A 27,116-nucleotide genomic window follows, 5' to 3' on the forward strand; every position below is an offset into this window, starting at 1 on the left:
AGGCTCTAGCTACAATGAATTACATACCATGCATTGTTGACAATTCTAGGTGTTGGCTCAGACTAGTCTCTTAGCAGAGTTACTACTTTCTTCATTTCTTTGGAAACCCCACTTCTACTTTAAAGTTTTTCTTACTGATATCTCTCCTAAATTTTTAAGTCAGAATGTATTATTCTCTTTTATTATTTCTCCTTGGCAAATAATTTATATTTTAATTATAACTTATTTCTTTCTATGTTGGATTACATATAGTTGTTTATGGTCTGTCTTCCCCAACTAGATTATAAGTGCCTTAAAGCTAGAGAAGCCTTATTCATTTTTGGATTTCCATACTAGACCAGTATCCTACACATGTTAGATGCTTGGTAAAATCAAATGTAGTATTCAAAATTCAGAATGTATAATTTGGATGAATCTTTAATTCCTTGACAAGATCAAAATGTCAACACTGGTCAGGTGTGGTGGCTCACACCTGAAATGCTAGCATTTTGGGAGGCTGAGGTGGGCGGATCACTTGAGGTCAGAAGTTCAAGGCCATACTGGCTAACATGGTGAAACCCTGTCTCTACTAAAAATACAAAAATTGGTCAGGCATAGTGGTGTGCACCTATCGTTCCAGCTACTTGAGAGGCTGAGATAGGAGAATCGCTTGAACCCACAAGATGGAAGTTGCAGTGAGCTGAGATCATGCCACTGCACTCCAGCCTAGGTGACAGTGAGACTCCATCTCAAAAAAAAAAAAAAAAAAAGTCAATACTATCAGAATCAAATTATAGGTACTGCTGCATACTTTTCAAGTAAATTATTATTCTTCCTCAACTTTCATGTCAGAAACACAGAACAGTATCACCTATATAAATATGAAATAAATGGCAAGTAAAATGAATATTTCAAAGGCACAGTTAAAAGGCAAAACAGAATTCTATCTAAAGTAAATTCTTGCATCTCTACAACAAAATATTGATTATAGGCAATAGATGTGAAAGCTGTAAGTACGAAAATATTTAGCTTTTAGACCAGGCATGGTGGCTCACACTTGTAATCCCAGGACTTTGGGAGGCTGAGGCAGGCAGATCACCTGAGGTCAGGAGTTAGAGACCAGCCTGCCCAACAAGGCGAAACCCCATCTCTCCTAAAAATTAGCCAGGTGTGGTGGCGGGCGCCTATAATCCCAGCTACTTGGGAGGCTGAGGCAGGAGAATCGCTTGAACCCAGGAGGTGGAGGTTGGAGTGAGCCGAGATCGCGCCATTGCACTCCAGCCCAGGCAACAAGAGCAAAATTCCGTCTCAAAAAAAAAAAAAAAAAAAAAAAATTAGCTTTTAATAGATATTATTCATTTTATTTCAAATCAAATAATGATTTTTGTATCATTTTTATGACAATAAAAACTAACAGCACCACTTGTAAAACAAAAAGTAAAACAGGTGTGAAAATATGATAGCATCTATTTCAAAGCCCTTTGAAACATTCTGTTTTAGTCTGTTACTTTTGCCTTCTGACTGTACCAGAAGGTAAGGGATAAAGCATTGACTTCATATATGACTATTCTGTAAAAACCAATGTTGGAGGTTCCAAGCAAACCATTGCTAAGGAACAGTAACAATTACAAAGTTTAGCCCAATTACTGTATTGACAGAAGGACACCTATAAGTTAGAGCTTAGATATACTACTGTTGTAATAGCTGTGGTGATTTCAGTTCAATACTGTATTCAAGAGAGGTACAAAGATGATTAAGAGAAAGTTGCTGCCTTTAATGTATTTATAATGTACTGAGGCAAATGGATAAATATACAACCTAAGGCAGAAAGTATCATAATTAGGTAGCAAATAAAGGCCCATAAGAACATTTTAAGAGATCTAGTTTAACAGGGGGCTTACAGCTACTAATTCAGAGGAAACATGGCATGCGAGAAAGGTTCTGGAGTTAGATGGTCAGGCATATAATCCTAGTCACTTTCTTGTTGTGTAAACTTAGAAAAAAGTATTTAGTTTCTCAAAGGCATTATAGGCTAGGTATTACTTTCTGTGAGGCTTGGCTTTATCTCCTGAAAAATGAGGATAACTGAATTTTTACTATGAAGATTAGGTGAAGATTAGGTAAAGTACCTAACAAACACAGTGATTGCTTAAGAACAAATCTAGTTAATGAATTTTTTTTAATGTATTCCACATCACTAAATTCATATACTGAAAAAGATCAAGACATCTTTGAAAACTAACATTAGATTAATTTCCATGAATCCAAACCCGTGTGTTATCAGGAAGATGATTTAATTTCAGATACTAGTATGGGGAAAGAAATATATGTAGTATTTTTAATAATTTGATTCTACATTTTAAATATTCTATAATTCGATTCTTAGGACTGGGTTTGGGCTCTGGAAAGTAAGTGCCTTTTTGGGCAGATGTGAGCTATTAGAAGTTTTACATGTGGAATGAGTCCCAATATGAGGACAGTTTTAATGGCATACCCTAATTGGTACTCAGTTTTTCCTCTTGGAAATAATAAAAGACTTTCTGAGCAAATAGAAATCTTTCTGTAACTGAGAGTAATTGGCTATACATATGGATCTTGACTGCAATATTTTGTTATATACTTAAATCTACTTCTTAAGTTGACTTAAATCTACTTCTTAAGTTGTCGATAACACATATGACTTACCCTTAATAATTGACAAGGTGTTTGCCCAAAATTATTAATCATCCCTTCTAAGGCTTTTCTTTCTTTCTCATCTGTTAAGGCATCCAGATCCACAGCTCCTAAAACCAGGAGAAGAAGTCAACTTACTACAGAGTGAAAATAAATCAGCAAGCCACATCACTGATTAATGTATCAGGCTCACTGGTGTGTGTGTGTGTGTGTGTGTATACACATATATATATATATATATATACACACACATTTTTTTTTTTTGAGACAGTCTTGCTGTGTTGCCCAGGCTGGAGTGCAGTGGTATGCTCTCGACTCACTGCAACCTCCACCGCCTGGGTTCAAGCGATTCTCCTGCATCAGCCTCTTGAGTAGCTGGGACTACAGGTGCATGCCACCACGCCCAGCTAATTTTTGTATTTTTAGTAGAGATTGGGTTTCACTATGTTGACCAGACTGGTCTTGAACTTCTGACCTCATGTGATCTGCCTGCCCCAGCCTCCCAAAGTGCTGGGATTACAGGCGTGACCTACCACCCCAGCCTCACTGGTACAGTTTCAATAAAATATTATTCTATTCTTCAATTTATAACATTGTGAAAAGGTAATTTTAAAAAATCAGCAACTCATCAAACATTAAATATATGTAAAAATTAGCTAAAATATTTTAAGCAATTGAAAGTTAAATGATATTCTATGAAGGTTTCTACTGGGGGAGGGGTGGTGGGTCATGCCTGTAATCCCAGCACTTTGTGAGGCTGAGGCGGGAGGATTGCTTGAGACCTGGAGTTTGAAACCAGCCTGGGCAACAAAGTGAGACTTCATCTCTCTAAAAAATTTTAAACATTAGCTGGGTGTGGTGGTAAGGCAGGAGGGACTGGTTGACCCCAGGAGTTCCAGGTTGCAGTCAAGTATGATTATGCCACTGCACTCTAGCCTGGGTGAAAGAGCAAGACCCTGTCACGAAATAAAAAAATAAAATAAAATATAAGTTTCTTTTGCAAAAATACGAACTATACTCAGAGTATACCTAATTGTTTTGGTCATAATAGCCAAACTCAAACAAGAGTAATAACTACACAAAAATACTGCTTTAAGTTATTGCTTGAAACAAAGGTTTCGAAAGGTAATATTCTGGTTAACTGATTATACTCAGCCACATCTAATATGGATTGTTACATGACTAGTAATTGGCTAAACTAGGTAAGTCCAAGCTTCTAACAGCCATGCAATACTTTCTCCTTACAAACCTATTACCTGAATGGATACGGCATGGCAAAAATATGCTCATTTACCAAAAGTCTCTCACTGTATTCACATTCACATAACTTCACAGTATTCACCATCTTTAGAACTATTAGTCTACTTAAGGATTAGTAAAGAACTACTTTTGAAAAATCATTTTAAGGCCATCAGAAAATACTCTTGATTCTGAGCAAAATAATGTCATCATATGTATCATTTGAAGAATTTGTTATTTGTAATTTCAAAGGGCTTGTTTCAAAATCTGCTACTGTTTAATACTGAATATTTAATGTTTGACTCAACTGAATAGGACAAATATGTTAGAGATCAAAAACTTTTATGATGTTAATAAGTGACATTTATAACTAGACTGGCATATACACACTTAACTACTATTACAAAAACAGCAGCAGTCTCTTAATCTTTCAAGTAAAAAGACGTTTTGAAAATGTAGTCTTTCTCATATTAAATAGGCCCAAAATAACTGTAAACATATATTAAACAATAGTTTCTATCACGGTAAAGCAAGAGAAAAAGTGTATAGATTTATACCTTCGTAACTACAATAATAGAAAACGTTGAGTGCCTCTACTGCAGCTGGTCCCCTCTGTTTATAGCCAAAGATCAGATCTATCCATTCATGAAGATGAGCTGAAACATATTCAGACTCCTAGGAAAAGAACAAATTTAATAATTAATATAGAGATATCTTCCAACTGCAATGTAAATTCGATTCTTTAAAAAAGTAAGAACAAATGAAACATTTCCACACACAAATCTTTTTGGTGGCAAAATAAAATTATCTCGAAATAATAGCAAACATTTATTCAATATCTACTACATATATGAACTATTCCTATCTACTATAATGTAGATATATTTATTAATATTAATACATGCATTTCCTAATAGGCAAATAAAATACAAATATGCTTATAACAGCCCAAAAATAATAACAAAAGAGCTAAAAGACAGCTATGGAATGCATCTCTGTGGTAAAATTTCCATTGAAATAGTTGTCTAGAAATTCAATTCAAGAAAAAAAAAAAGATCAATTTAAGGAAACAATGAAACCACACTTAGGTGGACAAAATGGCTGCAAATCATTCTCTCCCTCACAGTAACCACTTACTAAGAGGAGGACAGGGTGGCAGGTAGAGACCTCCTGGAAATTACTAGTGATAACTTGAAAGACAGTGAGGAAATTGTTATTGGAGACAGGAGAAAACGGGACTCATGTTTTAGTTATATGAAAGAAAGAATGAACTCATGAATTTGGGTGTATAGACTTCCAAACAGAACATTTTAAGTACCATTTGGCTTCCTTCAGGCGCCTATGATAAAGTATGAGAGGAGTAAGATGGGTTAAAAAGTGAACTATTTGATTTTTTTGTGGGGGGGGACGGAATCTCTTGCTCTGTCACCCAGGTTGGAGTGCAGTGGCGTGATCTTGGCTCACTGCAACCTCCGCCTCCCAGAGGTTCAAGAGATTCTACTGCCTCAGCCTCCTAAGTAAGTTGGGATTACAGGTGCCTGCTACCACACCCAGCTAATTTTTTGTATTTTCAGTAGAGATGGGGTTTTAACATGTTGGCCAGACTGATCTCGAACTCCTGACCTCAGGTGATCCACCTGCCTTGGCCTTCCGAAGTGCTGGGATTACAGGTGTGGGCCACCACGCCCAGCCAAAAGTGAACTATTTGATTTTTAAGCACAATTTAAAGAAAACATAAAAAAGCCAGATATTGCTGGATTCAAAAATAAAACCATTGCAAGAGCCAGGCATGGTGGCTCATGTCTGTTATCCCAGCACTTTGGGAGGGCAAAGCAGGTGGATCGCTTGAGCCCAGGAGTTCCAGACCAGCCTGGGCAACATGGCGAAACCCCCCTTCTGCTACAAAAAATTAGCTGGGAATGGTGGTATGCACCTATAGTCCCAGCTACTCAGGAGGCTGAGGTGGGAGGATCACTTGAGCCCAGGAGGACATGGCTGAAGTGAGTTGTGATAATGTCACTGCACTCTAGCCGGGGGACATTTCTCAGTCCCAGGATCTCTAGAGGGCAAAGACTCTCGAAATGAGAAATTGCCTAAGGCAACTATCAAATCAGAATGTCACCGGTAAAATATGGTCTTGGATAAAAGTTTAGTTCAAGTGTTTGGCTGTAAAATAATCTGTTGGAACCTCAGAAAGATTTAAGGTTGTACCCCACAGACCCACTCAACTAGAAAATAGAGTGTCTAAGAATCTTAAGAGCATTTTTCCATAGTAGCCACCCATCCAACCCAAAGTAGAGAAGGGACTGTTTTGTAAAGTAATGTTGAATGGCTTTTGTCCAATAGACCTGACACATAAGAAACCTATAAGGTTTTAAATGGAATTAGACTAGTTTAGAGTAAAAGAGAGAAACTGCTTAAAAAAGAAGAGAGATCTTTGGCTTTCAATTCACTGTGGTTAGGAAAGAGGCTGACAAAAACACTCACGTAAACGAAGTTTTGTTTTTGCTTTTGTTTTAAATGGAATAAAAAGAATGACTTAGTGAGAGGCCAAAGCTCAAAGGTAGAACCAAGAGCCACTGAGCACCCCTCTCAGGAAACAGGACTGGACCCTAATAGAAGATCTGAGAGCATGTCCTTACTGGAATTCTGAATTGCTATAAGCCAGTATTTGTATTTGTGACTGCTAGAAGCCTCCTGTTTTCCTCCTCCTTTTGAACGGGAGTGTCTGTTAAAAGTTCTCTTATCCTTTCATACCACTGTTGTTACATGGGGGCAGATAACTTGCCTCTTTAGTTCAGGCTTCAGATCCAAGAGGAGCCACATCTGAGTAATTTCATCCACACACAGACTTGACTTAGATAATGAGATCCTGAATTTTAGGCCTCAAGCCTTAATGTGGAATAGCAAACTACTGTCTGTGGGTCAAATCTGAGTTGCTGCCAGATTTGTAGATTAGTAGTAGAACACAGCTACATCCATTTGTTTTTGCAGTACAACGGCAGAACTGAGTAGCTGCAACATAGATCTTATGACCAACGAAGGCAAAAAATTTACTATCTGTCCCTTTACAGAAACAATTTGCCAATTCCTTCCTTAATGAGATGAGGGTTTTAGGGGAAGGGTGTCTTGAGAGGAAGTGAATATATTTTGCATGTAGGAGTAAAATAATTTTTGACCAGAGGGCAGAATATATGTTGATTAAAGATAGCTACAAATTCTTGCCAGGTGCAGTGGCTCATGCTTGTAATCCCAGCACTATGGGAGGCTGAGGCATGTGGATCACGAGGTCAGGAGACTGAGACCATCCTGGCCAACACGGTGAAACCCAATCTCTACTAAAAATACAAAAAATTAGCCAGGCGTGGTGGTGGGCACCTGTAGCCCCAGCTACTCGGGAGGCTGAGGCAGGAGAATGGCATGAATCTGGGACACAGAGCGTGCAGTGAGCTGAGATCATGCCACTGCACTCCAGCCTGGGCGACAGAGTGAGACCCTGTCTCAGAACAACAACAACAACAACAAAAATATAGCTACAAATTCTTTCTCACTCTTAGCATTGAGAGATGGAGCTCAATTTCCCTCCTCTTCAATCTGGCATTGATACTGTTACTGTTTAAACATTATAAAGTGGCAGAAGTGATGCTATGAAGAAATAGTGGAAGTTTCCACTTTTGGAGAGCACTTAGCTGCCAGGTGAGGAGTCTCACTACCCAGCTGGAGAGGAGATATCCTGAGATTACATGGAGAGGCAAAAAAGCTAGCATCCTACTGTTTCAATGCAGCCTTCAGATGACTCCAATCCCAGCTGCCACATGACTGTAACTAACTGCACAAGAACTTCAAGCAAGAGCAGAATTCCTCAGTTGAGGCCAGCTAACCCACTAAACTGTGAGAGATGATGATAAAATGGCTATACTTTTTTTTTTAAATGGTTATACTTTAAGTTCTGGGATACACGTGCAGAACATGCAGGTTTGTTATGTAGGTATACATGTGCCATGGTGGTTTGTTGCACCCAACAACCCGTCATCTACATTAGGTATTTCTCCTAACGCTATCCTTCCCCTAAAATGGCTATACTTTTAAGCCACTGAATTCTGGAACAGTTTATTACTCAGTAATACATAACTGAAATATATAATTCTAATATCTTATTAATAGGGTTGTGAAAGCTGTATGGATAAAAATGGAGTCCCTTATGCCAAAACCTAACAAAATCTAGTGGAGAGGCCATAAAGGAGGGGCTCTTATGCATACATACCTATAATAAAGACTATCACAAAGACACTCTGAAAACCACAACCATACACCAAGAATACTTCTGCGAGGATGTCTGCCCAGCAACTGCCTGTTAAACCTTGGAATAATGCCATCCTTGTTATTAATCCTTGTGGTCAAGGATAATTGTTTCAAAACAACTTATGTAACCTTCCTCATTCTACCTTTAAAAACCTTTGCCTTCCTGGGTACATCTCTGGCCCCTAATGGTTCACCAGGGCACAAGTATTATCAGACTACAGTTCATCATTCATTCGCAAATAAGTCTTTTTTTTTTTTTTTTTTGAAGAGACAGGGTCTTGCTATATTGCCCGGGCTGGTCTCAAACTCCTGGGCTCAAGTGATCCTCTCATTGCAGCCTCCCAAGTAGCTGGGACTACAGGTGCACACCACCCACACTTGGCTAAACTCATTTTTGCTTTTTTAAATTTTTTCTAAATTCCTTATTCATGCATAGGGTTAAGGCTTACAAATAGTATAACTGAATTCTGAATTTTATAAATATATGCTTATTTTATAAATACATAATGATAAAAAATGTTTCCAAGTACTGGCTTAATTATTTTCAGAGTCCTCCAACATTTCAGCTTAGGTAGAGAATAAAGTGGGCTACTGTGGGGAAAAGTGGAGCCATCAATATCATCTGCAAGATAGCAACACAATATCAATGTTAAACTAACCCTCACTAGTCCTTCAATTCCAAATTAGGAAATTTAACTAAAAACTAATACTTTATTATTATTATTTTTTGAGATGGAGTCTCGCTCTGTCTCCCAGGCTGGAGTCCAGTGGTGTGATCTCAGCTCACTGCAACCTCCGCCTCCTGGGTTCAAGAGATTCTCCTACCTCAGCCTCCTGAGTAGCTGGGATTACAGGCACCCGCCACCACACCCAGTTAATTTTTGTATTTTTAGTAGAGATGGGGTTTCGCCATGTTGGCCAGGCTGGTTGCAAATTCCTGACCTCAGGTGATCTGCCCGCCTTGGCCTGCCACAGTGCTGGGATTAGAGGCATGAGCCACTGTGTCCAGCCATACATTTTTTAAAGTGGCATTTAAGGTTTAGCTGCCTTTTTCTTTTTTTTTTGAGACAGAGTCTCAAAAAAAATTGCATTCCTGTCACCCGGGCCATTGCATTCCTGTCACCTGGGCTGGAATGCAATGGCGTGATCTCAGCTCACTGCAATCTCTGCCTTGTGGGTTCAAGTGATTCTCCTGCCTCAGCCTCCTGAGTAGCTGGGATTATAGGCATGCGCCACCACGCCTGGCTAATTTTTTTATCTTTAGTTTCACCATGATGAAGTTTCACCATGTTGGCCAGGCTGATCTCTGAACTCCTGACCTCAGGTGAGGCCTTGGCCTCCTTGGTCTCCAAAAGTGCTAGGATTACAGGTGTGAGCCACTGTGCTTGGCTTAGATGCCTTTCTTTTAGAAGCTTAGTGAAATCCTTCAGAGAAAACAAAAATGTACTCATCCTTGTTAGACTTAAAATAAATGTGAAAACTGTAAAACGCCAAACCACACCAGCTTGGTGTCTGGAACATTTACATATACAGCAGATGGACATTTTACAGAGCTGAAATGTTTAATATTTTGCTATATATATATATATTTTCATGGTACTATACTACAGTCTCACTATATCAGAAGATTCATAGCCTCAAAATAAATTACCATATTGTACTTTCTAAAGTCAGCTTATATAATAAATTACAAATTAATCTAGAAAAATAATTAAGTCAGATTATCCCATCCCCTGGAAAACACATCTTTTATCTTATTATTCTGTCTAATAACTAAATGCAAAAGTCTCACCAAAGCTTTCCTATGTTTATAGATGAAATCTTCAGCTGATTTAGCCCATTTGGGGAGAATGACATCATTTACTAATTCTCTGGAAACTTGTAGACGACCCAAGTTAAATTCTAAGACATGTAAAAAGAAACTGTATCAAATCATTGTAGATTATAATAAACAAAGTAAAACAAACAATAATAAGGGCACATTCCCACGCAAAACATTTTTTTTCTTTTAAAATTCTTATCTATTGGAGTACATACCGGTTAATTTAAAAACAAAAATAACTAGTTTTAAATTAGCTATTATAATGTAAATTAGAGTAAGAATTAAGTTGTTAAGCAAGAAAAGTGGGGGAAACTATAGCTACAACCCTTATTTTAATCTGACCAAAATGAAAAACTAAGTTTTCTTCTCACACTTAAAATAATGAGAGGGACACAGTCCGTCTAATAGTACACTTACAAAATACAGCTCCTTAAAGCTTTTTGGTGTAACTCATACCTTAAACTCACTCACTAGAACAGTTATATTTGTCTGATGAAGAATAACATATTTACATACCACTATTCTAAAAAGATACTTGCATAATAAAGATCTGCTCATATGGTTAGAACATGGCATTTTGATAAAATTTCCCCAAATATGAGGGTTTTTTTTTTGTTTATACAACGTGGCGGGGTAGAAGGGGGACTGTTAACACAAAAGACCTTTAAAAAAGAAGGCCTTAAAATACCAGTGTGCTGCCTTAAAATACTAGTGTATCACAAGTTGGAGAGGAATTTAAATGTCATAAAATGACAGGATGCACAGTGCCTTTGGTTTTATGTTAAACCCATCACAGTGTAGCAGATATTATTTGTTGCCCACCTGATAGTCATTCCCCCTTTTTATTTGCTAGCAGAACCTTTATTTCATTCAAGTGTCCATCTCTGCCCTATATTTCATGCCCATTCCAGGTGACTGGTCTAGGGGTTGGTATATGACCCAGTTCTGGAGAATGAGAAGTTATGAGGAAGAGTTTTTCACTCTTAAGAAAGGACACAATGGATTAACAGCCTCACTTATTTCTAAGATATTGTTGAATCTGCCTATGATGCCTAAAACTGCGTTAGGCATTTGTGACCATAAGAGGAACTAGCCAAAGTCAAAATACTCAGAATGGCACAGTGAAAATACAGAAAAAAAGTTAGCGCTGATGATGCTAAGCTATCTGAAATTTCCATACCTCAGGAATTTTATTATGGGAAACACTAAAATTTCCTTGTTTGCACAATTTTGAGCTGGTTTTATTAAAATTTTTTCCTAAAGGCATTCTGTTTTTCTTTGTTTTTAAATTTTTTACTCTTAAAGGCATTCTAATTGATATATTTACTTTCTGCCAAACAGCTCACCTCAAAGAGGCAATGTATAGTTAGAAGTGGAGGCCATCAAGACAATGGTGCTAAAGATAGCAACTAACTCTCACATAAATTGTTAAAGAGTACCTTAAGTTCTCTATCCAAATGTAGTCTGCTCATCCCTCCTATTCTAGATACTCTGCTTTAGGATAATCCAGTCCAACAGCTGACTGAGAGTTTAGGATCAGACTCAGACAACAGATTTACCTCATTTTCTGAAAGTCACCAATTTTGACTGCCTTACTGTGACGCCCTGCCTCCAACAGCCTGTTCCAGAGTACACAAAGTGACATTAAGCCCTGGATATGTTCTCCTCAGTATGAAAAATAATTGTACTGAATAAACGAAGGGTCAAACATTAACACTACATGTTAGGGCAGGGAAAAAAGTTGGCAATAACTCTTTAACATTGTGGAACCTCCCGAAAGAACACCAATAGTAAAAATATTGCTATTTTCCTTATTTGTACTTAAAAGTAAATGTAAAACTACCTCACAGGAAAAGAATTTGGACATTTAAAAATGTATTAATATTTAACTCCATACTTCTCTACTTCAAAAACATAAATTTTCAAATATTATAGTAACTTATATCCTGTCATTTTAATTTGCCTACTCTTGCATGCTCTAAATCAGGAGTTACCAAACTTTTCCTATAAAAGGTCAAAGAATAAATATTTTTGGCTTTGTGAGTGATATCATATCTGCTGCAACTACTCAAATCTGCTGATATGCTTACTTTGAAAGTAACCTTCTATGATACAAAAATGAATTGGCTGGCCGGGCATGGTGACTCACACCTGTAATCCAAGCATTTTGGGAGGCCGAGGTGGAAGGATCACTTGAGCCCAGGAGTTCAAGACCAGCCTGGACAACAAAGTGAGACTCCATCTCTCCAAAAATAAATGCGGGCATGGTGGTGCACACCTATAGTCCCAGCTACTCAGGAGGCTGAGCTGAGAGGATTGCTTGAGCCCAGGAGGTCCAGGCTGCAGTGAGTAGTGATCACGGCACTGCATTGCAGCCTAAGGAAAAAGCGAGACCCTGTCTCAAAAAAAAAAAAAAAAAAAAAAGGAATTGGCTGGTTGTGGTCCAGTGAAACTGTATATATAAAGACATGAGTTTGCCCATGGAGTTGGTTAATAGACCTGTAGTCAGCTGATGGTTAGTCTAAATACTCACCTTATCTAACTCAAACACTTTTAACCTAAGTGGTATATATAGCTGAAATAGCACATGGTCATTTTTGCTTCCCTAGTAAACACTGTACACTATAGTCTGATAAATTCTCTTAATGATTCAAATTTGACCCCTTTAGCTTAGTTCCCTATAGCACTTCCCTGGAAGGTAAGACTCATACCGTTAGTTCAGCCCTGTCACTAAGTAATCCATAGACAGAATGAATCTTAAATAATCTACAGGATATTATAAAAATGTCCTGAAAGACATTTTTGAGGCTCGTCCATTGGGACCTGCTAGTCAAACTTTTAATCCCCTATTTCTTACGATTTTGATTTTCCAAAAACTCTGGGAAATAGAAGAATTCAGGAATAAGTTCTTTCACATCATATGGATTATCCATGAGAGCTTGCCAGGTTGCAGGAACAGAATGGAACTGCCGATCTGCACAGTCAAACCTGCATGTAGAAATTAAAGGAGAATGTAAATATTGAATGAAATCAACAAGACATGAAACAAAACTTTTAGATTCCCTTCAGGGTTCCTAATGATTAGAGGTACTGTTTTCTAAATCTTCCTCTTTAATGCCTACACACACAATTTACTCTCCTTATTATGATAATCTCATAGTTGTCAGGAACTAAATACTCTAATTTTAATCACCAGTAGCACCTTAGTTGAACTAGTCGAAAACCAAATCACACTGGAGAAAAATTTCACATAAATTAAATATAATCTTAAGAGTCTTTTTAGGGCCGGGCGCGGTGGCTCACACCTATAATCCCAGCACTTTGGGAGGCCGAGGTGGGCAGATTACCTCAGGTCAGGAATTCAAGACCAGCCTGGCCAACATGGTGAAATCCTGTCTCTATTAAAAATACAAAAATTAGCTGGGGGTGGTAGCACACACCTGTAATCCCAGCCACTCGGGAGGCTGAGCCAAGAGAATTGCTTGAGCCTGGGAGGTGGAGGTTGCAGTGAGCCGAGATCGTGCCACTGCACTCCAGCCTGGCCGACAGAGCAAGACTCTTTCTCAAAAAAAAAAAAAAAAAGGCTGCTGAATAAAATTTATTATAGAAAGTGAATGTTATTTCAATATTTGAAAATCACAGAGTATAAATATGATTATAAACATTATAGTATCAATATACTTGGTTAATAGATCTATAGGAATGATGCTGATTTAATCACTGATATGTAAATATTTTTACAAACTCTTCTGCTTAAAACCAGAGAGTGAGTTAGGGAAATAGCTCTGTGGCTAAAGCTTTTATGTTTTACTTGCATAATCTATTGTCTTATTTTAATATTATTTTTAAATTAATTAATTTTATGTATTTACTTATTTTAGAGATGAGGGTCTCACTATGTTGCCCAGGCTGGAGTGCAGTGGCTATTCACAGGCACCATCATAATGTGCTGCAGTGTTAAAACTCCTGGCCTCAAGAGATTCTCCCACCTCAGCCTTCCAAGTAGCTGGGACTAAGAAGCCCAGGCCTGCTTCTGGCTTAATTTTATTTATTTAAATTTAATATGGGCACTGCGTCTACAGTAGGTGAATGAAGCTCAAGTGGATATGCTGCAATTGTATTATGCTTTCCCTAATAAAATAACAGTATAAATCCCTTCTGTTTTATTTCATTTGATATTGTTTTCCTGGATTTATTAAGTATTTAATGGCCTTGAGTCTAAGGTAAGGCTATGCACAAGGAAAAAAAGTGACATTAATGACCAATTTGTCTGTTGTTTTTTACACCTATTTAATCTTGGTCTGAGGCAGAGTTGATCTTAGCAGAATTTCGAATTTAATTATAATTTAATTATAGATATCAGACCATCTAAAACATTATAGTATATAGTATATTCAAGAAGAGGTATAGTTTTGAGATAAAATTAACATATCACATAAATTGCTTGTTTTAAGTGGATAATTCAAGGGTTTAATTCAGTATATTCATAGTTGTGCAACTATCATCACAATGAATTTTACAACATTCTCATCACTCCAAGAAGAAATGTACCTATTAGCAGTCACTGTCCATTCACCCTACTCCCACCCTTGGAGACTGCTAACGTACCTTATATCTCTATGCCTATTTTTAATTCATTTTGCCTAGTCTGACGGTCTGTCTATTTTGGACGTTTCATGTAAGTCATGTAATATGTGCCCTTTTGTCTCTGGCTTATTTCACTTGGCATAGTGTTTTCAAGGTTCATCCATATTATAGCATGTATCAATACTTCATTCCTTGAATTCATTCATGGCCAAATAATATTCCACACTGTATGGATATATCACATGATTCATTTATCAGTAGATGAACACTGGTTTGTTTCTACTTTTTGGTTATAAATTATACTGGCATGGCCCGGCTAGGTGGTTCATGCCTGTAATCCCAGCACTTTGGGAGGCCGAGGTGGGCAGATCACTTGATATCAGGAGTTCACGACCAGACTGGGCAATATGGCAAAACCCCGTCTCTACCAAAAATACAAAAAAATTACTTGAGTGTGGTGGCGCACACCTATAGTCCCAGCTACTTTGGAGGCTGAGGCAGGAGAATCACTTGAGCCTGGAAGATGAAGTTTGCAGTTAGCTGAAACTGAGCCACTGCACTCCAGCCTGGGTGACAGAGCAAGACTCTGAATCAAAAAAAAAAAAAAAAAAAAAAAAAGGCTGGTATGAACATTTATGTACAAATTTTTGTGTGAATACATGTCTTCAATTATCTTAGGTATGTATATAGAAGTGGAATTTTTAGGTTATACAGCAATTCTATATTTAATTTTTCTTTTTTCTTTTTTTTTTTTTGAGATGGCGTCTTGCTCTGTCTCCCAGGCTGGAGTGCAGTGACATGATCTCGGCTCATTGCGACGTCTGCCTCCCGGGTTCAGGCAATTCTCCTGCCTCAGCCTCCAGAGTAGCTAGGATTACAGGCACCCGCCACCATGCCCAGAAAATTTTTGTATTTTTAGTAGAGACAGGGTTTTACCATGTTTGCCAGCCTGGTCTTGAATGCCAGACCTCAAGTGATTTGCCCACCTCAGTCTCCCAATGTGCTGGGATTACAGGTGTGAGCCACCACACCCAGCCCTCTATATTTAACCTTTTGAGGAACTGCCAGAGTATTTTCCACAAAAGTTGCACCATTTTACATTCCCATTGGCAGAATTTATAAAGGTTCCAATTTCTCCACATGCTCTTCAGCACTAGTTATTATTTGTCTTTTTTATTATAACTATCATAATGGGTATGAAGTGGCATCTCGCTGTGGTTTTGATTTGAATTTCCCTGATGACTCATGCTGTTGAGCATCTTTTCATGTGTTTATTGAACATTTGCATATCTCCTTTTAAGAAATGTTTATTCAGATCCTTTGTCTATTTTTTCATTGGGTTGTCCTTTTATTATTAAGATATAAGAGCTCTTCCCCCTCCCTCTTTTTTTTTTTTGTAATAGAGATGGGTGTCTCTCTATGTTGCCCAGGCTGAACTTGAACTCCTGGGCTCAAGCAATCCTTGTGCCTCAGCCTCCTGAGTAGCTGAAGTTATAGGTGTGTGTCACCTCACCTTGAGTGTAAGGGTTTTTTATATATTCTAGGTACAAATATACAAGTCCTTTATCAGATATAGTTTTCATTTCTTTTTTTTTTTTGAGACAGAGCTTTGCTGTGTCACCCAGGCTGGAGTACAGCGGTGCAATCATGGCTCACTATAGCCTTGACCTCCTGAGCTCAATCTATCCTCCCACTTCAGCCTCCTAAGTAGCTGGGACTACAGGTGCACACCACTACACCTGACTAATTTTCTATTTTTTGTAGAGATGGGGTTTTGCCTTCTTGCCCAAGTTGATCTCAAACTGATGGGCTCAAGTGATCCACCTGACCTGGCCTCCCCAAGTGTTGGGAATTAAAGGCATAAGCCACCATGTCTGGCCAGTTTTTACTTTCTTGAGGGTGACCTTTGAAGTATTACACAATCTATTTTTGAAGCTTTGTAAAAAATCATTTAGTCATAAAATTATTAAAAGCTGAAAAGACCCAGTGATACCTTATTGCATCTTTTTTTTTTTTTTTGAGACAGTTTCACTCCTTCACCCAGGCTGGAGTGCAGTGGCACAATCTCAGCTCACTGCAACCTCTGCATCCCATGTTCAAGCAATTCTCATGCCTCAGTCTCCTGAGTAGCTAGGACTACAGGCGTGCACCACCATGCCTGGCTAATTTTTTTGTATTTTTAGTAGAGATGGGGTTTCACCATGTTGAACAGGCCAGGCCAGACTGGTCTCGAAATTCTGACCTCAGGTTATCCACCCACCTTGGCCTGGGATTAGAGGTGTGAGCTGCCACACCTGGCCTACTTTATTGCATCTTATGAAGAGAAAAGTATCTTCTATCCGATACTTTAACAATAATATTCCATTGTATGGATATATCACATTTATTTATTCATTTATCAGCAGATGGACACTGGTTTGTTTCCACTTTTTGGTTGTAAATTAATCTGGTATGGCAGGGCACAGTGGTTCACGCCTGTACTCCCAGAACTTTGGGAAGCCAAGGTGGGTGGATCACTTGAGATCAGGAGTTCAAGACCAGCCTGTGCGATGTGGCAAAATCCCATCTCTACCAAATATACAAAAAAATTACCCGGGTGTGGTGGCGCACCACACCACACACATCTCAGTGAGCTGAGACTGCACCACTGCACTCCAGCTTGGGTAAAGGAGTGAGACTCTATCTCAAAAAAAAAAAAGATGCAATAAAGTATAACTGGGTCTTTTCAGCTTTTAGTAATTTTATGACAAAATGAATTTTTACAAAGCTTCAAAAATAGACTGTATAATACTTCAAAGGTCACCATCAAAGGTTACGTGGTACATGTAAAATCTGGGGATGTTTAGTGATCTTAGGGCCAGAGTCTCTTCTTGAAAGCCAAGGCTCATTGTACATAGACAGAAATAAGGAACCCAGGCTAACTGTGAGAGATAAAAGCTACATGGAAAGAGAACAGAATAGGCAATATTTACATAGCTCTGGATTGGGTATGGACGGCAAAATGGTTGTTAAAGAATAAGGCAACATGGAGACAAAACATGTATAAATAGGGAGCTATATGGAGGATTTATTGAGGAACAGAAGATTCATGGAAAAGCTGGTTTCCTTAGGATTAGGAAAATGTACAACATAGGTAAGATATAATACCCACAGTGTAAATACAGTGGTACAAAGACTTGTTTGAGCTGCTGCAATAATATAAGAGTCTCTTATTGCTCCTCCTTCCATTCCTCATGATACATATTTTTAGGACTACACAGGCATAGGCATTGGCTTGGTTTGACTCTCCGGTGACGCCTTAGATTTAGCTCTAAATCAGATCTAATTATAAATCTCTGGTAGAGTCCTCAAAACAGTAAGAATCACAAAGGTACACTGGAATAACACTGAAAAAGGAATTCTCCTTAAGTCACTGTGTGAGTCAGTTTGAGTGACTCATTCTCAAACTAGCTTATCTATTTTTAGCTGAATCAAAATTTAATACAGGAGAATAAAAAAAGACATGTTACACAGCACATGACATAAAGGCAAACAGTTTTCAACACTAACATATAGTCATAAAAAAAAAGCTTTTTTAGTGAAAACATACCTTCCACTCTGAAGTTGGATGTGGAGGGTGGTGAATGGTTCTACACGAATGAGATAGTGCATGACCCCTGCAGAATTTGAATAGTGAGTACCATAGTGAAACTTATCAATAGTTCCCATAGGATCCTCAAAATTTTCATATCTGTGGGGAAAAAAATCCTAAAGTTTTATAACCACAATAATAAAATACATAAGGGGGCATAAGTTTGTATTTTATTTCTGAAAACACAAACACAAAATTTCTGATGGAGTTTTTAAAAAGTCCATCCTTATTCATATGCCTCATTATCAAACTCTGTATTCATATCATCATTATACTATACTAGCAAATGAAAAAAGTTTTATTCCTTAATACTTTTTTCTGAACAACAAAATATCATAAATACCTAATTCTGGAATAGTTTTTATTTGTTTTTATTTTATTTATTTATTTTATTTTATTTATTTGTTTTTTTGAGACAGAGACTCGCTCTGTTGCCCAGGCTGGAGTGCAATGGCATGATCTTGGTTCACTGAAAGATCCGCCTCCTAGGTTCACGCCATTCTCCTGCCTCAGCCTCCCGAGTAGCTGGGACTATAGGTGCCCATCACCACACCCAGCTAAGTTTTTGTATTTTTAGTAGAGACGGCGTTTCACCATGTTAGCCAGGATGGTCTCGATCTCCTGACCTCGTGACCCGCCTGCCTCAGCCTCCCAAAGTGCTGGGATTACAGGTGTGTGCCACTGTACCCAGCCTGGAATAGTTTTTATTATGCAATAATAATACATGTTCATTGTAGGAAAAATTAGAAAACAGAATTAAAACAGAAGAAACTTAAAATCAACTATGATTCTATGTCCCAGAGATAACTAACACTAATTTTTTGGTGAATATCTATCTATCCTAATGTATAAATATACAAATTTTTATTTTACATAAAAGTGCTATATATATTGTTCATAACTTATATTTTTTATTTAACAATTTTCTAGGAGATCTTTCCAAATGACTGAGTAGTCTATTTTTAACAGGTACATAATACTGTATAGATGTACCACGATTTAACTATTTTTTTACTTTTTAGACACTTAAGATTGTTTCCTTGTATTTTTTTGTTTGTTTGTTTTCTGCCAGTATAAAGCACTGTGATAATTAGACATCCTTTTGTGGCCAAGGTAACAGGAAAAATTAAAAAAAAAAAAAAAGGAAGAACCAGTCAAGAATTGTGAAAATTAATACCTAGAAACCTAAAGGTAAAATAAAAAAGGGATGGTGGATAGGAAAAAGGCCTAAACCAGATTATTACCAAAAGATATATAGTGATTCTTCAAGATCTATCACTGATACATGTGTAATTAGTCTGAATGGTGACATCTGAATTAGTGTGTATAAAATCCAACTAAGAATAAAAGATTTTTGTAGGCCATAAACACTGAATTTCAAAAACCAAAATAGTAATGGGTTCATTAAGCTGGGGCCAATTTCCTTTTATATACTAATCATTAATATTCAGGGGAATAAAAAAGTTTTCAGTTCAAAGCCATTTGTATCTATGCAAAAATGTACCACTAAAATGTAAAACAACTTATATCTTTAATTACCAATAAAATAAGTTATTTATATGAGTATTTCCTGTAGAACACTGTTTTAAAAAAATTACAAAATCTTCTTTCGGTTATTATCAGAAAAAAATGTTTGACTAATGGCAGTGATGGTATACATATATACCCAGCAAAGTTCCACTGGTAAATCAAATCAAATCAAATATTAAACATCGTAAAAATCCTAGGGAAGGTTGCAAAGAAAAAGTAGGAAAAAAAAAGTACCATCTACTTTCATATCAATCTATAACTAAGTTAATTTGTAAAATAGTTTTGTCCTTATTATTAGAATTCAAAACTCAAAAGTCACCCCTAAGTTCACAGGGAGAAAAAGGGACATTAAAATCAGGTTACTCTTTTGCCTGTGGGCAGCTTGCTTCGAAAAAATTAACTGTGAGAAGTTGACAGGGTAGATCATAAACAGAACTATAAAATTTTCTTCTTCTTGTCAAAATGACATGTTCTAAACTGCCACACATCTACTCTTCTTTATTCACATTATTACTGAAAACACATCAGTATAAGTTGTATATCTACCCAAATATTATATTAGACAGATACTTTAATATGTTTGATTATTAAGTTATAAAGTTTGAAACATCTGGGAAGAAAAATTTCAAGAATTTATTACTGTTTAGCACATACTTATTACATGGTAAAAAGAAATTCTGAGCAATATCAGTTTAAATTTGGTGATGAAGGGAAATCAACACAAATATAGTCAAGACTTCTGAAGGGCAACCAAGATATTTTCAAGAAAACTTAGTGAAGTAATTATCAGACTCTGATTATCAAAAGTAGCAGTACGGTAAAAAAAAAATTTTTGGTTGGCCATAGCAAAAAATCAATACAAATTCAAAGAAGCAATGTGTATTTTTCAAAAGGAATAAGAAGTACTTACTTTTCTCGCATAGCTTTGGCATTTTTTTCATTAACTACCCCAATTGGTTTGGAAAGATCTCGAAATACTGCAGGGTTATTAAGGTCCAACTCTTCTGAAGTATAATCTTGTAAAATCCAGGGAAACTAAAAGAGCCATAATTTACAATTTACACATTCCTTCCTAGAGAAGCTAATATCCTCATATCTAATATCAAATGGTTATCTAAAGACAAAAAGGGATAGTCTCTAAAAATATTTTTTCCCTGTTGTAAATATCCACTCATCTTTAATTCAATAACCAGAAGCATTATTTCCTATAATTCCACTGGGATATTTTACTTTCTTTCTTTTTCTTTTTTTTTTTTTGAGACAAAGTCCTGCTCTGTCGCCCAGGCTGGAGTGCAGTGTCATGATCTCAGCTCACTGCAACCTCTGCCTCCTGAGTTCAAGCAATTCTCCTGCCTCAGCCTCCTAAGTTGCTGGGATTACAGGTATGCACCACCATGCCCAGCTAATTTTTGTATTTTTAGTAGAGACAGGGTTTCACCATCTTGGCTAGGCTCATCTCAAACTTCTGACCTCAGGTGATCCACCCACCTTGGCCTCCCAAAGTGCTGGAACTACAAGTATGAGCCACTGCACCCGACCCCATTGGATATTTTCCATGAAGTGAAAGAAAAAAAGATTTTACTTAAATTACTTTTCATGCTTATATACTTGTTGAAAATAACTGGGTAGAAAACATACAGAAAGGCCAAAGGGTTTTTATACTTTTTAAATAAAAAATAAGTATCATATATATACTTCTGTGATTTATAAAAATGTAGGGCAATTCCACATTTATAAGGTTTATACAAAACTTACCACAGGATACTGTGCAAGGTCATTATAGGTTCGTCCTGCCATTGTATTTATTTGAATGAGGTAGTCAAAATTTGATATCTCTCTGTTTACCCATTTCTAGACAGCACAAAAAAGAGCAATATCAAAATTTAAAAATCTACATCTCTTAGACATTGGTAGGTATTACTGACAATAGCAAGAATGGGCTAAAAAAAAAAAAAAGTACAACAGGGAGATACATCAATATATGTTTCCTAAATTTACTTCTTTTAAAATATTCGTCTCTAAAAAACGAACAGAAAATTCAACATAAATCTTATACCACAGTCTAGAAGGTCTTGATAAAAATTCTTTCGTAACAAAAAAAGAAAAGAAAAAAAAAAAGACTTGTCTTTTCTTCAATTAAATATTTTACTTGAATACGTTAACATTTTTATTTTATTTATTTCTTTCAGAGAAATGGTCTCACTCTTGTCACCCAGGTTGGAGAGAAGTGAAGCAATCATAGCTCATTACAGCCTCAAGCTCCTGGGCTCATGCAATCTACCCGGCTTAGCCTCCCAAGTAGCTAGGACTAAAGGTATGCCCTATTACACTGGCTAATTTTCTAAACTATTTGTAGAGATGAGGTCTTGCTTTGTTGCCCAGGCTGGTCTTAAACTCCGGGCCTCAAGTGATGTTCCTGGCTTGACCTCCCAAAGCATTGGGTTTACAGGCATGAGCCACCATGCCCAGAATAAGTGGATTAAAATTTCAAATTTTATTATTTCATTTTTTAATGATTTTTTTATTTTGGAGGCAGAGTTTCACTCTTGTTGCCCAGGCTGGAGTGCAATGGCGTGATCTTGGCTCACTACGACCTCTGCCTCCAAGGTTCAAGTGATTCTCCTGCCTCAGCCTCCTGAGTCGCTGGGATTACAGGTGCCTGCCACCACGCCCAGCTAATTTTTTGTATTTTTAGTAGAGACGGGGTTTCACCATGTTGGTCAGGCTGGTCTCGAACTCTTGACCTCAGGTGATCCACCTGCCTCAGTGCTGGGATTACAGGCGTGAGTCACTGCAACTGGCCTAAAATTTTGAATTTTAGAAGGACTGTTCCACTTTGAAATTTTTGTTACAAATTGAAATTTTCATAAGTATGCATATTAAAAAAATACTATCTTGATATATTAAAACTACCCAACTATTTTAGTGAAACATTACATTAATTATCCTCAGAGGATACTTAGGTGTAGCCCAATTGTTCTTGAGTGCCAAGTGGAGGGATCAGCACTTAAAGAATAAAGTTTACTGCAGAGGCAACAGGAAATATACTTTATTAAATAAAACTTTTTTCACTGGCAATACTAAAGAATTGCTGATGGGTCTTGAATAAGGGCAACACTTAAGAAAGATTAATGTGTATGTGGGAGGAAGGAGAGAGCCAGGAGGCAACGACCCTGATTAAGAGACTATGAACAGTCCTGGAAAGCCAAAACAATGGCTTTCCTTTGCATGCTGGCAGCACAGATCCAAGTGATACGGGGATATAAATAAGGATATAATTCATGAGAGCATTAATTCACTTTGGCTGGTAGGAGAATTGGCAATTTTTGGCCCTTTCCAGGCCCTTTTTTCCTTTTTTTTTGTTTAAACCTCATGTATTGATTATTTTTATTATTAAGATTTTAAAACCCATGTTATTATTATTACTATTATTTTTTGAGACAGAGTCTCGCTCTGTCACCCAGGCTATAGTACAGTGGCTCGAATCTTAGCTCACCACAACCTCCTCCTCCCTGGTTCAAGCGATTCTCCCACCTCAGCCTCCTGAGTAGCTGGGATTACAGGTGCCTGCCAACACGCCTGGCTACTTTTTGTATTTTTCAGTAGAGATAGGGTTTCACCATGTTGGCCAGGCTGGTCTTGAACTCCTGACCTCAGGTGATCCGCCCGCCTCAGCCTCCCAAAGTGCTGGGACTACAGGCGTGAGCCACTGCACCCAGCCCTATTTTTTAAAAAGAAAATTATTGACAGATATACCCATGAACTGAATGATACAGGAGATGGCAGGGGGGCACTGTCTATGAGAGGGAAACAAAGGAAGATTCAAAGATAATTCAAAAGATCAGTCTGAATGGAAGAACAGTAGTTGTAAAAATCAAACGAAAATAATCAGAAGAAGTCAAGTCTTATTTAAAAGGAAGAGCAGAACAGTTCATTACAGACTATTACAATTTCCTACCTGTGTCAATCCTGATGCTTTGAATAACTCCTGTGGTGATCTGCTTCCATAGTAACTATTTGGAGAACGAAGTGACAACAGTCTACTATATATTTTGTTTCTAACCTATAAAAAACAGCATTTTATACTTTAAAAATGAATCAAGACAAACTTGGAAGATTATGGTAGTTACAATAGCTGTACTGAGAGACAATTCACCCTTTTAAAGCATACAACTTAATGTTGTGTGTTTTGTTTTGTTTTGTTGAGACAGTTGCTGTCGCCCAGGCTGGGTGCAGTGGTGTGATCTTGGCTCGCTGCAGCCTGGACCTCCGGGCTCAGGTTGAACCTCCATCTCAGCGTCCTGAGTAGCTGAGACTATAGGTGCGTGCCCCCAGTGCCCAGATAATTATTTTTGTATTTTTTGTAGAGACGGAGTTTCACCACGTTGCCCAGGCTGATCTGAAACTCCTGGGCAACAAGCGATCCTCCCACTTCAAGCTCCCAAAGTGCTGGGATTACATGTGTGAGCCACCACATCTGGCCCCAGTGTTTTCTTTTTTTTTTTACTATATTCAAACAGTTGTGTGACTATCACCATTATCTAACTTTAGAAATTTTTTATCACCTCAAATAGAAATTCCATCGTCACAAACAGCTACTTCTCAATTCTGCCTCCTTCCCATTCCCTGACAACTACTAATCTAATTTCTGTCTCTATGGGTTTGCCTGTTCTGGACATTTCATATAAACAGTAGATTATGGTTTTAATTTCTCTACTGTACTTGCTGAAATCAAGCCATGTATGTTTTACAAAAGTTATTGTGTATCACGGAAGGATTATTAGACTTTGAATTAGAAAACTTGCTCAAGTATACTTCAAATTTAGTTCTGCAATTTACTAATCATCTTGACAAATAAATTAATTTACTGAGTCTCATTTGTAAATTAAACATAGTATCTATCCTTATAGTACTGTGAATTATTCAGGGCTATACACATGCAAAGTTATAAAATTCACTTATAGTTTCTTCAACTATTAAAAAAGGAATAATGGAATTTGCCTTTTTTTTTTTTTTTTTTTTTTTTGAGATGGAGTCTCGCTCTGTCACCCAGGCTAGAGTGCACGGGCATGACCTCGGTTCACTGTAACCTCTGCCTCCAGAGTTCAAGCAATTCTCCTACCTCAGCCTCTCGAGTAGTTGGGATTATAGGTGTGCATCGCCGTGCCCAGCTAATTTTTGTATTTTTAGTAGAGATGGGTTTCACCATGTTGGGCAGGCTGGTCTCAAACTCTTGACCTCAAGTGATCCAGCCGCCTCGGCCTCCCAAAGTGCTAGGACTATAGGTGTGAGCTATCGTACCCAGCCAGAATCTGCCTTATTATTTATTTATTTATTTATTTATTTTGGAGATGGAGTTTCACTCTTGTTGCTGAGGCTGGAGTGCAATAGCGTGATCTTGGCTCACTGCAATCTCTGCCTCCCAGGTTCAAGTGATTCTCCTGCCTCAGCATCCCAGGTAGCTGGGATTACAGGTTATGTGCCACCACGACTGGCTAATTTTTGTATTATTAGTAGAGACAGGGTTTCACCATGTTGGCCAGGGTGGTCTTGAACTCCTGACTTCAGGTGATCCACCCACCTTGGCCTCCCAAAGTGCTGGGATTACAGACGTGAGCCACTGTGTCTGGCCAAATTTGCCACATTTAATGTCATGGTTGTTACAAAGATTAGATACTTTACACAAATAAGCTTTAAAGACAATAAAGTTATACAAACACCTAGTACTTAGCAGGGGCAGACTTAGTTTAATTACATGACACAGCTTTCCATAAAACACATGCTTTGTATTTTCCTATGAAGGAAAACTTTCTTGTAACAGTAAAAAGACTTCCTTTTGTAAAACTAGAAGAATGGTCTTTAAACATCTTAATCAAATCATCAATAAGTAAACCTGGGTTCCACAGAAGAATGGAAAATTAGTTATTGTGTGTGCTAATGTGAGTCTTCTGAAAAGCAGATGCCAAGATAGAATTAAAATGCAAGTATTTTACTAGAGGAGATGCCTGCGAGAGAAAATGGCAGACCTATGCAAGGTGGGGAGAGCTGTCAAACTGTAATACATGTCTGACCTCAAGTGAATGAGAGAGGGAAGGAAGGCCAGGCCCAAGCATTCTCAGTAACGAGCCCAAGCTTACACAGCTAGTGGTGGAGACAGTACTTGGACCCTGGTAATCTGGCTTTAGAGCATATGCACTTAACAACCTACATTACTTAAGAATTTACTATATTCCTAGAAGAAACAGATTCCTCATTATTTTTGAATTTGAAACCAATCTAATTTACTAAATCTACTCATAGCTAACATATTGTATATTACATCACAAGTGAATGTAATGAGGCACTAAAAATTCTACTTTATCTAGCCATATATATAAAAGCTGAACTTCCCCAAAACTCAAACATAAGTAAATCTCAACAAAAATTCATACACTGATTAGCCCCCAAAGTATATATTTTTTCCTGTAACATTTCGTCTTGACAAAAGAATACAGCCCAAAGTTCCATTAGAGCTCACTAGCTGGAAACATATTTAAAGCCAGTATTTTGGGATTTCCTGAAACCACAGTACATACCTCTTTTTTGAAATTGAGAAAGTAGTTGGATTGGTCAACATGAAAAATCTCAAGGGCTGATCTTCTTAAGTTGTAACGCCGGAGGTGAATCTCTCGAATTTGAGAATGAGGCCACTTGAAATCAAAACCTACTCCTGAAAAGAGAAGAAATCTTGTGACTGAGATACCATATAAAGTTACTCATGCTATGTAGAAAATACCTTTTAGTTCTTGACAAAAGGTTTTAGGAAAAAGGAATTCAATTTCTATACTATATAAACCATTTGTTAAATGTGTTGGATATTTAAACTGGTTCTTTCAAAACTATTTTAAAGTTCTATAACTATTCTACTGCCTTCCCATTAGAATACAAGATAATTCTGAATACACCTCAGAAACAGTTTTCCTTTTCTCTGTATGTTGGTATCTTAGATTTAATCATTCTTTTATTATCACATAAAAGATGACATGAGAAGCCTATAGGAATAAGTACACATACAAAGGTATGATAAAATGAAGATAAAATGAAGACAAAGGTATGATAAAATGCGTGTGGTGGCTCACACCTGTAATCCCAGCACTTTGGGAGGCTGAGGTGGGCAGATCACCTGAGGTCAGGAGTTCGAGACCAGCCTGACCAACATGGAGAAACCCCGTCTCTATCAACAAAAAATACAAAATTAGAAGGGCATGGTGGCACATGCCTGTAAGCCCAGCTACTTGGGAGGCTGAGGCAGGAGAATTGCTTGAACCTGGGAGGCGGAGGGCTCAGTGAATCAAGATTGCACCATTGCACTCC

At 37.5% G+C, this 27,116-nt stretch overlaps 1 protein-coding gene across 1 annotated transcript in view; it reads right to left on the reverse strand.

Moving 5' to 3' along the window:
* Positions 1 to 27,116, reverse strand: part of NBEAL1 (neurobeachin-like 1) — a 204,259-nt gene that overhangs the window by 23,821 nt on the left and 153,322 nt on the right. Inside the window, exons 34-42 of the mRNA XM_011992490.1 lie at positions 26,339 to 26,472; positions 23,722 to 23,826; positions 21,519 to 21,614; positions 20,674 to 20,798; positions 18,192 to 18,332; positions 12,873 to 13,003; positions 9,986 to 10,095; positions 4,449 to 4,566; positions 2,665 to 2,762 (exon numbers count right to left, since the gene is read on the reverse strand). Coding sequence (XP_011847880.1) covers positions 2,665 to 2,762; positions 4,449 to 4,566; positions 9,986 to 10,095; positions 12,873 to 13,003; positions 18,192 to 18,332; positions 20,674 to 20,798; positions 21,519 to 21,614; positions 23,722 to 23,826; positions 26,339 to 26,472 — 1,058 coding nt within the window. The remainder of the gene's footprint in view (positions 1 to 2,664; positions 2,763 to 4,448; positions 4,567 to 9,985; positions 10,096 to 12,872; positions 13,004 to 18,191; positions 18,333 to 20,673; positions 20,799 to 21,518; positions 21,615 to 23,721; positions 23,827 to 26,338; positions 26,473 to 27,116) is intronic.

This window comes from Mandrillus leucophaeus, unplaced genomic scaffold (genome assembly GCF_000951045.1).
Source record: "Mandrillus leucophaeus isolate KB7577 unplaced genomic scaffold, Mleu.le_1.0 Scaffold411, whole genome shotgun sequence".
In the NCBI taxonomy this organism is placed as follows: domain Eukaryota; kingdom Metazoa; phylum Chordata; class Mammalia; order Primates; family Cercopithecidae; genus Mandrillus; species Mandrillus leucophaeus.